The sequence below is a fragment of the Aethalodelphis obliquidens genome, unplaced genomic scaffold (assembly GCF_003676395.1).
Source record: "Aethalodelphis obliquidens isolate GAN/ISIS:26980383/991018 unplaced genomic scaffold, ASM367639v1 scaffold50, whole genome shotgun sequence".
Lineage (NCBI taxonomy): Eukaryota > Metazoa > Chordata > Mammalia > Artiodactyla > Delphinidae > Aethalodelphis > Aethalodelphis obliquidens.
In genome coordinates this window covers 5,630,020-5,642,695 of record NW_020837994.1, presented here as the reverse complement: position 1 = coordinate 5,642,695, position 12,676 = coordinate 5,630,020, and the positions used below count along the sequence as shown (strand labels likewise).

At 47.1% G+C, this 12,676-nt stretch overlaps 1 protein-coding gene across 1 annotated transcript in view; it reads left to right on the top strand.

Moving 5' to 3' along the window:
- TENM4 (teneurin transmembrane protein 4) overlaps positions 1-12,676 on the top strand; it is a 742,958-nt gene that overhangs the window by 593,368 nt on the left and 136,914 nt on the right. The window contains exon 18 of the mRNA XM_027083511.1: positions 5,701-5,901. Coding sequence (XP_026939312.1) covers positions 5,701-5,901 — 201 coding nt within the window. The remainder of the gene's footprint in view (positions 1-5,700; positions 5,902-12,676) is intronic.

Here is a 12,676-nt window from a genome sequence, read left to right as displayed (position 1 = left end):
TGTGTGTGTGTGTGTGTGTGTGTGTGTGTGTGTGTGTGTGTGTGTGTTCATGTTTGTGGCTCTTAGGTGCTCATAAATGTGTCTCCCTCCTTCATAAAGTAAACACATGCCTGTGCAGATCGAGGCTAGGAAGTGAACTGCTGACTTAAGGGTGACATCAGTTCTTCCCGAGAAAACCTAACCAGGTGAGATAAGTAAATACTTCTATCTCACAAAGAACCTGAGGCCCAGGGAAGGGCAGCGACACGCCCATAGTCATAGCACTAACTGATGGCAGGGCTGGAATTCAGTCCAGGTCTTCTCACCTCAGACATGGTACTCTTTCCTCCTGACCACATGGGATTTCCTGATGAAAGGAGGGGTCTTCTCACAAGCAATAGAGAGTAGCCATCGGGAGTGCACACTCCGGAATTAGATGTAGGTTTGAGTCCTCGTTCTGCCACTTACTGGCCTCAGTTCCCTCATGTGTCAAATGGGAGTTCCTTCCTCAGAGGGTCGTTGTGAGGACGAGATTAAATGACCCACGTGAAGCACGTAGCTCAGTGTCTGCCACATAGGAAATGCTCCCAAAATGTTAGCTCTTATATCATTAGCATCATTCTGGGGACTATTGAAGCACATTTCTTGTTTCACCGCACTCACTGTATCCAGGGTCTTTTGAAATGGATGGACTTTGAAACTGATGGACGATGTTAGTAGTCATTACCTCCCACTGTCCACCGTCTAGGGCCCTGGCACCTTCTCCAGCGGGTGGAGGAGGCTCCAAGGAGAGCTAGTCTTCTAACCCACTGGGGATTTAATGAGTATCCCCTCCTCAAGGCATCATTTCCCCTAAAAAATGAGAGAATATAATGGGCCCATTTTAAAAGAGTGGGGAGTGGGAAGGGATTAGTGTCTGGAAAGCATCCATCACCTCTCAGAGCAAGGGCTGTCTCTAAACCCCGAGTGTGGCTGGAGGTCCTGATTCAGACCTATTAGCTTTGATGCGGATTACTTTGGGCTGTCTGAGCTCAGCAAGGAGCCCGGCCCCTGAACAAAGGGACTTGGCTTTCTCATCCTGACGATGGTGACCTTCCTCTGCTTTCCCTTTTCATTTAGTCACTTGAGGTGAAGACTCTCTGAAGGAAAGAAAAACAAAGGGGAGATTCCTCCTGAAGCAGCGGGGCTGTCCCACTCCCCAGCCCCACCATGCCATGTGGGCCAAGGAGGGGAGGCTGTCCTCCTGATCAGCCGGTGCCCCAGACTGCAAGGTCATTTACAGAGAGAAAGAGAGAACCTGTTTAGCAATTTGATTTACATTATTATTTGAAAAGAAATGTTTTCACTCCTGCTTTCTTTCCCGAGAAGGGCCATCTGGTAATGATTCCTCTTATTATTTCTGTTTCTCTGGTGAAGCATCCTTGCACAGTCCTTGTGTTTATGGTGGGGGTTTCTTGGGCCTTCATCCTGTCCCCTCTCCTCCCTTCCATTCCCTCTCAGTTCTGTTCTAACAGGTTTCACTGTGTTTATAAAACACCAGCTAACAAGCTTACGTTTTTCTCTCTCTCCCTCTTCCTTCTTCTGAAGTTTATTGCCCCGTTTTTGTTTTTTTTTAACATTTTTATTGGAGTATAATTGCTTTGCAATAGTGTGTTAGTTTCTGCTTTATAACAAAGTGAATCAGTTATACATATACATATGTTCCCATCTCTTCCTTCTTGCGTCTTCCTCCCTCCCACCCTCCCTATCCCACCCCTCTAGGTGGTCACAAAGCACCGAGCTGATCTCCCTGTGCTATGTGGTTGCTTCCCACTAGCTATCTACTTTACCTTTGGTAGTGTATATATGTCCATGTCACTCTCTCACTTTGTCATAACTTACCCTGCCCCCTCCCCATATCCTCAAGTCCATTCTCTAGTCAGTCTGTGTCTTTATTCCCGTCTTACCACTAGGTTTTTCATGACCTTTTTTTTTTTTCTTAGATTCCATATATATGTGTTAGCATACGGTAATGGTTTTTCTCTTTGTGACTTCACTCTGTATGACAGACTCTAGGTCTATGCACCTCACTACAAATAACCCAATTTCGTTTCTTTTTATGGCTGAGTAATATTCCATTGTATATATGTGCCACATCTTCTTGATCCATTCATCTGTTGATGGACACTTAGGTTGCTTCCATGTTCTGACTGTTGTAAATAGAGCTGCAATGAACATTTTGGTACATGACTCTTTTTGAGTTATGGTTTTCTCATGGTATATGCCCAGTAGTGGGATTGCTGGGTCGTATGGTAGTTCTATTTGTAGTTTTTTAAGGAACCTCCATACTGTTCTCCATAGTGGCTGTATCAATTCACATTCCCACCAACAGTGCAAGAGGGTTCCCTTTTCTCCACACCCTCCCCAGCATTTATTGTTTCTAGATTTTTTGATGATGGCCATTCTGACAGGTGTGAGATGATATCTCATCTTTGATAAAGGAGGCAAGAATATACAGTGGAGAAAAGACAACCTCTTCAATAAGTGGTGCTGGGAAAACTGGACAGCTACATGTAAAAGTATGAAATTAGAACACTCCCTAACACCATACACAAAAATAAACTCAAAATGGATTAAAGACCTAAATGTAAGGCCAGACACTGTCAAACTCTTAGAGGAAAACATAGGCAGAACGCTCTATGACATAAATCACAGCAAGATCCTTTTTGACCCAGCTCCTAGAGAAATGGAAATAAAAACAAAAATAAACAAATGGGACCTAATGAAACTTAAAAGCTTTTGCACAGCAAAGGAAACCATAAACAAGACCAAAAGACAACCCTCAGAATGGGAGAAAATATTTGCAAATGAAGCAACTGACAAAGGATTAATCTCCAAAATTTATAAGTGGCTCATGCAGCTTAATAACAAAAAAACAAACAACCCAATCCAAAAATGGGCAGAAGACCTAAATAGACACTTCTCCAAAGAAGATATACAGATTGCCAAGAAACACAAGAAAGAATACTCAACATCATTAATCATTAGAGAAATGCAAATCAAAACTGCCCCCTGTTTTTTAAAGCCTGAGGCACACCTCCGGCAGAACGCTTAGAGGGAGCTGGGGGAGGGGCAGAGGGGCCCACCTAAGCCTTTTGCAGTGAAAAGTGAGCCGCTGTGTTGTGGGTCCTGAAGCGAGTCTGATAGCTTGTGTGGTCACTGAAGCGTGGAACATTTGGGGAAAAGAGATGTGTTTGCAGCCTGGCCATGCAGGCCCCATCATTTCATTAATGGGCCAAGCGTCTGCCAGAAATTTTGGCTTGAATGGCAGGGTCTGCACAGGAGAAAAAAAAAAAATGTAACTGCTTGGCACCTCTTCTGAGAAGAAACTAAGTTAGACAGTCTTCTACCCAAAGCTGCCCACCTCCCTGCCAGCTTCCCCTGTATTCCTTCAGCTCCCCGACCCCCGGCCCACTGATCTTCCCACATTATACACAGCTCCCTGCAAAACAAATATCGTTAGGGAGACTAACCCAGTGTGAGGGAAACAGACCATTTTAATCGCACCCTAGGGTTCCAGTCTCCCCAGAGGCCCCAGAAGGGGAAGGCAGATGTGCAGTCTGTGTGGGACCTCTTGGGCAGAGGGTCACTGTGGCATAGGTAATGGCCCTAGGTGTGGGAACAGCAGGGACAGCATTCTGGCAGGAATCTCAGCCAGTTCAGTCAAGGTTTGCTAGACCGCCCCAAGGTGCAGTCGTCTTCAAAACTCCCTTTGCACCCCACTCTTGCTTTGTCCAGTTGACCTTCCGAAGTGATGGTTAATTGATGATGAATTGCCTGGAGGTAGCCTCTCATCAGTTCTTTCTGCTCTTTCTTCCCTGCCTGGACCAGCTTCTGAGAGCATCGGATTCACTTTGCTCGTTCCTGGGTCCCTATCAGACCTACTGTGTCTGAGGAACAAGTACTGTGATGCCGAGGGCCTCTTGCTAAACTTGCCACCCTCCAGCTTGCTCTGCTAACAGTGCCGATTTTATTTTTATTTTTTTGGTGGTACGCGGGCCTCTCACTGTTGTGGCCTCTCCCGTTGTGGAGCACAGGCTCCGGACGCACAGGCTCAGCGGCCATGGCTCACAGGCCCAGCCGCTCTGCGGCATGTGGGATCTTCCCAGACCGGGGCACGAACCCGTGTCCCCTGCATCGACAGGCAGACTCTCAACCACTGTGCCACCAGGGAAGCCCCACAGTAGAGATTTATAGATTCAACCTCGAGGGCGGCTGAAAGATAGCTTCAACCCCAAGCTGGGGTCCAGGCACTCACTGAACGGGAAATACCTTTATGGGCCTCGGGATAGGAACTGCTGAGTCGTTTCCTGTCCAATTGGAAAACTCTCTGGATCTAGGGAATTATCATAGTAGGCTAAGGGGCCAGAATAATCCTTCTGAGGTTCTGAGATCTGAGGCAGGTCATGAAAATTTATCACTATGATTATCTTTATCATGTTTAATTACCAGGAACTCCAACAGGTCATGTTTAAACCATTACTATTAAGTGGTGTCCAGAGACTGCAAGAAAAGAGATTCTTTGCCTTCATTTGGCTTTCTTAATTTTCCACTTGGCCCTGTTTCTTTCGCTGTGCTGTTTCCTTTTGATTTCTGTTTTTAACCGTTCTACGTACGATGTCTGTATACACGTGCGCATGTATTTTGGAACCAGTAAGGTTGTAGAAGAGATAGCAAGAGATCTATACCAGAGAAGAGTGCTTCAAATTTAAAGTCCTCCACTTACCACTGTGTGATCTTGGGCAAGTTATTTAACCTCTGTGCTTCAGTTTCCTCATCTGTGAAATGAGGATGGTAATGGTATCTACCTCAAGGGGTCGTTGTTAGGGTTAAATGAGATAATGCATACAAAAGGTTTAATAGCAAGATATGGCATAGAAGAGGAACTAAATGAACACTAGTATCGTGGTTACTGTTGTTTTTGTTATTATGTTTTTATCAAATGGTTGCTCCTGACCTTTGGTCTTCCTATTTATCATTGAAGTAATTACGTTGAACTCCTTTAAAAACCCAAATAGTGAAAGGGCTTTCTTAACGAGGTGATGCTCAAAGTGAACAGCCTGTTCCCAGAATGATGCTCTTTGTAAAGTCTCTGCCCATTTGTGTCTGTGATTCTCATATACCCAGGCCGAGTCTCCCACTCTTTTGTGCAAAAGTCAAATAAACTGGGCTATAAAATTGAATTGATAAATAAAGTAAAATCACGTCTGGATTATAAATGAGCTCTGACCACAGTCTGCCCAAGTCACGCTACTGAATGTCCTGATAAAATGGACAGGTAACTTCTTTGCAACAATTTACAGCCTCTCCTGTCCTTTCAAATCATCCGTGTCGTTTGGTCCTCATAGCCACCTGAGAGGTAGGTAATTTGACCAGACCTGCTTTATAGATGGAAGCTCAGAGCAGGTACGGGATACCTCAAGTCAAGAGGTACAAATATGTATGCACGTTTTACAGGTGAGGGAGCCGAGACTTGAGAGGTTAAACAGTCAACCGCCGGGTAGGGGCGGGAAACCAGGTCTACCGTTGCTAGAGTTATTCTCTTCACCTTACCACGGAAACCTGGGTCCTTCTCCCTGAGCATGTGAAGCTCCTCCACTACAAAGTATAGCAATTTGCTTAAAGAAGCCTCACCCTTGCTAGTCCGATACTTACCTCTGTTATCTCTCCTGTGTGTTGCAGTGGACTGCATGGACCCCACGTGTTCGGGCCGGGGGGTCTGCGTGAGAGGCGAGTGCCACTGCTCTGTGGGCTGGGGAGGCACCAACTGTGAGACGCCCAGGGCCACGTGCTTGGACCAGTGTTCGGGCCACGGAACCTTCCTCCCAGACACCGGGCTTTGCAGCTGTGACCCAAACTGGACTGGACACGACTGTTCTGTCGGTAAATGTGGGGAGAATAAGGGCACAGCTTAGATGGAGGGAGGAGGTTTCCACTGTGACGTGTATACCGTACATTCCTGTTCAGGGCCCTGACCCTGACCTTGGTCATGTAGCAGTGGGTTACCCATGTCTCTGAATGCTTTTCTTCTTCCCCTGAACTCCAGCCTTCAACACCTCTACTCTTAGAGGGGCAGAGGATTCACAAATCCTATATTCACATCATTTCTTTCATAGTGGTGGCCTTGAGAGTCAAAACATTGCCCCTTAACCGTATTAATGATGATAGATGTGATTCATTGAATTCTCGTCTCTCACATTACAATGGCCATCCTAGAGGCGAGGCCATGGGGGACATTGTGCCTCCTTGAGCTCTGCAGGGATGGGCCTTTGGTTTCACCCATTCCCCAGAATGAAGTCCAAACTCAGTATGGTACTTAGGGTGCTTTGTAATGTGGCCCTCACCCACCTTTCTGGCCAGATCCTCTACGAGATGGTAAGTTCCATGAGGGTAGCAAACGTGTCTTATTCCACATTCCCAGGACTCAGCATAGGCCTGCCCACAGCAGCTGCCGGATAAACTTTGGCGAATGAATGAATGAATGAATGAATGACAAACACGTGATTGAATGTGTTCTTAATTTTGGTATTTGGTTCACCACAGAATTTACACGTGTAAAGTTCACAGAATGATTACATGGGCACCCTCTGTTTATAAGCGCTTTATGACTTAGAGGCCCTCTCATGGTGAGGATTAGATGAGAACAGGTGAATCACCCAGCACAGTACTGGTAGGTGGTAAGCGTGGTTGCTTCTAGTATCTCATCTGGACAGTATCCACTGTTTAAATCCACACAAAAACCCTGTGAGAAAGGCATCATCATCCCCAGTTTGCCAATTTATATAGTATTTTACTCAGTGAATACTTACTGAACAAGGCAGAGGGGATACAGAGGTAGGAAGTCTGTACCCTGGCAAGCTTGCATTCTGGAGAGGGGGGCAGGAGACAGAGCAACCAAACGCATGAAGAGAAATCAACTAATAAAGAAGCTTAGGCCCAGAAAATTTCTAAGTAATCCTGCCCAGGGACACATGGCTAAGAAGTGGTAGCATCTCCATCAACATTTTTTTTCGCTCTGAGTCACTTTCCCCACCACACCACGTTGCTGAAACAAAGTGAAGCTCAAGTCAGCTCATCATCTTGTGTATTAACAGTTCTGGTAGTGATCAGGAAAGATGGCTGAGACCTTTGGTAAAAATGAGATCCAGTGCAGCATTTGTGCCTTTGGAATACTTTGAATTACCTTTCCCAATTGAATGGAGAATTGATGTTCAATACGCAGCCTAAATTGGACTTTATCCTTATTTGCAAAGCTCGTGTAAAGACATGATCACGAACACAGATGTCTTAGGAATAATTCCTTTTTTTTTTTAACATCTGTATTGGCGTATAATTGCTTTACAGTGGTGTGTTAGTTTCTGCTGTATCACAAAGTGAATCAGCTATACATATACATATATCCCCTTATCTCCTCCCTCTTGCGTCTCCCTCCCACCCTCCCTATCCCACCCCTCTAGGTGGTCACAAAGCACCGAGCTGATCTCCCCGTGCTATATGGCTGCTTCCCACTAGCTATCTGTTTTACATTTGGTAGTGTATATATGCCCATGCCACTCTCTCACTTCGTCCCAGCTTACCCTTCCCCCTCCCCACGTCCTCAAGTCCATTCTCTACGTCTGCATCTTTAGGAATAAGTCTTTTTATACAGCTCTGTTTATAGCAATATAAGGAATGCTCCTCCGAAAGCTACACTGGGTTGTATTGTTCATTATGTGGCCACAAAGCTAGTTTCTGATAGAACTATAACTGTCCGTGCATTGTTAATCCCTGATGAGACTCCACAGCCTCTGACGGAGGCAGATGTAACTTTGAGTGTGATCGCTAGGCATTCTTGAGTTGGCCCTGTAAGAGGAGACAGCAGGACCATTGCAAGGGCCTTACATAGAATTGCGAGTGCCCATTTTCCTCAACTCTGTGCCTCTCGCTCCCCAGAGCTGCTGTCAAACAGAGGGCCTCACAAGCTAATGCAGAGAGCTCCGTGTGATAAGGAGAGTCTCTGAGTCTGACAGTCTTCGGTGCAAATGCTGGCCCTGCTGCTTACTAGTTATAACTTTGGGCAAGTTGCTTCACTTCTGTAACTTGTAAAACGGAGATAACAAGCGTACCTACCTCCTGGGATTAGTATTTGGAAAATGATTATTTGGAGGATTATTTAAGATAAAGTAAAAAAAGCACATAGCATGCTACTCAGCACGTGATAGGGGCTCCATTAATGTTAGCTATGTTATGAGCGTGATTACAGCACGCACTGGTGAGAGCCCTTGATAGTACCGGAGGCATTTGAGAGAGGCAAGATGAAAGGTGCCCCTTCAGAAACGTGGATTGTAGTTTTTAAATCTCTAACCTATAACTGACTAAATCAGTGTCATTATTGCCACAAGGCCAGGAATTTAATAGATGACTTCAAAATTCCTGTCTCCCCTTGCAATAGTGATAACAATTTGTGTTTGTTGAGTGCTTCAAAGCATACAAAGATCTCTCTCTCTCTCTCTCCTTTTCACACACACACACACACACACACACACACATGCACACACCAGGCGGCAGGGTGACAGGTATGGTACCATCCCCACCCTCACCCTGAGACTCGGTGACCTACCTGAGGCACCTGGAGCCTGCCGCAGCTGGGAGTCCGAGCCCAGCCTGGGGCCACCCCGCTGCCCAGCACCCTGCGCTGCCTCCCCACGGCCATAGCTTCTCCCTGGCTCTCACTTCCCGCCGGAAGCCAGTTTGAAGGCTCGTGAAAGCGCGTTGACGGTGGTTGTCCCTCCCTGCTGTCCTGGCTGTACCTGCCTAGGCTCCATCCTGGCTCTGCACGTGCTAACTGTGTGACCTTAGCAAGGGACTTGACTTTTCTTGACTGTGGTTTCTTTGTCTGAAAAATGGAAATAATAACAGTGCCCACCTCAGAGGGTCATGTGGTGATTAAGTTGTATAGTGCACGTGTGCCCGAGAACAGGGCCTGTAGCGGGGAGCACTCCCCGTCTTCCCCCTCCCTCCCTTCTGAGGGAACTTTCACTGAGTGGAAGCTGTTTGAAAACTATGGAGTTTGGGCCCTAAAGCTAAGCGGGAGATGCCTCATTGAGCAGATGCCACTCTAGCCAGGGAGCTGTCTTTGTACTCAGGGCTGCGGCTACAGGGTGGTGAACAGGCACTGAACTTCTCACTAGTTGAATGGCTTCAGCAAGTTGCTTCCCCTCCTTTCCTTTTAGGTAAATTACCTGTGGGATTGTTGTAAGGATTTAGTGAGAAAATATGGAGAAAGTGGTTAGCATGGCGGCTGGCACAAGTCAGACACCCAGCAAGGGTAGCTCGGGTCACACCTTTTACGTTATTTGCTCCTGGCACAGCAGGGCTGGCACAGGCACTGCCCAGAGCCTTCTCACCAGGAGCTGCAGGCGGGAAGACACATCCTATAGGACTGACTCTAGGTGGTGGGGTTGGCAGAAATGGGCCCCTGCCGTCTGGCCCTCCTAGGAAGCAGGACCATCTCTTGCCTGAGATGAATGTCGTGCTGTTTGGCATGGAGAGCAGGATTTAATGAAAGCAGCTTAAATCAACATGCCCTGCACTCAACAACCAGCTTGTAATGAAATGTGAGCTGACGAGTTTCCCAGCACTCTGGTTAGGTTTGTGGAAACAGTGAAGTCAGACTTTACACGAGTGTTTACTCAGGCCTCTGGGTTCTCAGCAGCTTGGCTTGCTGTCTCGTCTCAGAAATTCCTCCTTAAATCCTGCCTCATTGATGTGGTCAATGACGAACCGTATAAGATAACTGTTTAAGTAGATTCCTGTGGCCTGGAAGAGCACAGGTTATATGTCCCACTGCCACCCCGAATACACCTCTGTCCTCAGCTCTGGGCCCAGTGGAACCTCACTGCGTCAGTCTTTGGGGACGCTGGTGGTGATGGTGGTTGTGATGGTGGTGGTGATGATGATGATGGTGGTGGTGATGGTGGTGATGGTGGTGGTGGTGGTGACGGTGATGATAGTGGCGATGATGATGGTAGTAGTGGTGGGGGTGGTGATGATGGTGGTGATGGTGATGATGGTGGTGATGGTGATGGTGATGATGGTAGTAATGATGATGATGATGGTAGTGGTGGGGGTGGTGATGATGGTGGTGATGGTGATGATGATGATGGTAGTGATGATGATGATGGTAGTGATGGGGGTGGTGATGATGGTGGTTGTAATGGTGGTGATGGTGATGATAGTGGTGATGATGATGGTAGTGATGGGGGTGGTGATGGGGGTGGTGATGATGGTGGTGGTGATTGCTACTGCAGTTGTTTTACAGATGGGAAGGCGTTAGAGAGAGGAAACGACTTGCCCGCAGTAACTAATCAGTGGCAGAATTTGAATTAAATCTAGGCCCTCTGTTTCCAAGTCCTCAGCTCTTACCTCAAGTCTTCTTTCCATCCAAAGAGGTTTCTTTGCCATTAATCTTGTCTTTCTTCCTGATAAGTCACAGGATGGAGCATTAATTAGAGAGTTGTCCATTTCTTAATGCTTACCATATATCAGGTGCTGAACTAAGTGCTTTCAACCATTATCTTAGTTAAGGGTCATAAGAACCCTGTAAAGGAAGTATTACCACGTCTGTTTTCCACATAAGGAAACTGAAGGTCAGAACTAAGTTAAATTCCTTGCCAGCATCTCCCCATTGGAAAGTGGCACAGCACGGATGCAACCCAAGTCTGGCTTCAAGGCCTCTCCTAAGCTCTTCAGTGTACTGAGCCATGTATTATAAATGTGCCTCTCTCTTGTCAAACTGTGAACCCCATAAAGTCAGTGTCTGTCATTCTCCCTAGTGCACGGCCTGACAGCCATTAGGTTCTAGTGATTATTGAATGAATGACTTATCCAGGGAATTATCAAAGAAGAATGAGGGGTTACAGCCAAAGGCTCTGCCCAAGAAGATCCAAGCACACTACCCGCTGGAGAGTCTAATCCCTTCTCTCAGGATTCCACCCACCTCCCCCACCGACCCCCAACCTTATCTGCTCCCCCCACGCCCCCATAACACTCTGCAAAGCTAAAACCGAGTTCCTGGGCCCCGTCCTTCACTTTCCAGACCTAGCCCATGTTCATTTCATGGGCAGTGCCAGCCAGCCAGAGCCCCTCCTGGATAAGAGCTGGCATCATTTCACCTCCTTCAAGCCACCTTCCCCAGGGAGCGGTCCTGCTGGGCTGGGTGCCTCATCAGTTTTACATAAAGGGGGCACGCTCAGTAGCCCTGCGGAGCAGAAGGGCTGCCTCCCCACACCCACCCCCGCAAGTGCTTTAGTTGGCTTTTCATCCTCTTGGTTCAGAGCTGCCTTAGAAAAGGGGAGGAATTTAACCTCTTTGAGATGGTCCTTAAAATTGGAAAAGCCTACCTTTCTTTCAGAGCCTAATGACTTCTAAATCTTCTCAAATCTTCTAAAGAAGATTTCAGGCTCTGTGGCATTTTCCAGAATACCATATCAGATTCGATCCCTTAAACCCATCATTTGCCCCTTCACTGGCTCTCACGCGGGTCTTCCTTCCCCTCCACCCCAGCCCAGTCATCTCTGTTCTCAGCCTCATCAATTCATTCCTCGTTTCCACTTCTCTACGAGCTCTCTCCAATCTTGCCTTCCATAAATGACCTTTATGTGAGAGGGCCCTCTCATACATTTTATTCCTTTGGGTTGCTGGCTCACAGAAGCGCAGTACCTGGCAGAGATTTTGATTGTAAAATGCTCATGCTGGTGGTTTATGATTCTTACCATTTCATTGCAGTTGGGTTTCATGGAATAACAGGTGGAGATCTTTTAGAGATTCAGTGGTATGGATTTGGGCGTCGCATGTGCAGTCAGAAAGAATTGCATGGGATTTGGAGTGGGACCAAGCTAGAATTTCAAGACTGAGCTTATTCAAAGAATATGGCTAATGATACCTGCCTTGCAGGGCTGTTTTTCACATTAGTTTTAATATGTATATATAAAATGCCTAGCATGGTGGCTGGCACTCAGTAAGCACTCAATAAATAAAGTATTAATGTATATTTTTTAGAATGCATGACTGAGTCTAAATTAGCCAAACAGTTCTTCAACTCTCAGCAATTGAAGTTTGAGGGCAGCTTATATGGTGAAGGTCTGGAGCCAGAACTGGATTGGAGTCTATGTGACCTGAACAACTTGCTTTCTCTCTCGGAGGCTCGGTTTTCTTGTGGTTACTGAGACTCTCTACCCACCCCCCTTCCCCCCAGCCCCCGACTCTGGTCGTCGAGTCTAAGTGAAGAGTCACTAACGTGCTGACACGTTTATCCCCAGACACCAGCACAAGGGCCCTACGGCGCTAACCCTGGCCTCTGCTCAGGGACTGAGCTTCCTGAGCTTTTTCCAGAGAGGAGCACAGCCTCCGCAGAGAGCACCCCAGAAGAGCTCCGGATGCGCACCCACTGCTGACAAGCACACACGCCCCCTCCATTCACTCACAGCCCTTCCTGACCTCTCATGTGCCGGACCATTCTAGGCCCTGGGGATCAGCATGCCTCAGGCCACTCTCAGGAGGTGACACGGAGTCATGAGGTGTTAAGGCCTCCGACCGTCGCATTTATGGTGGGTTTGGGGTGCACAAGGGCAGGAGCATGCCCTCGGCCAGGAGGGGGACAGAGAAGAACCTGGGAAGG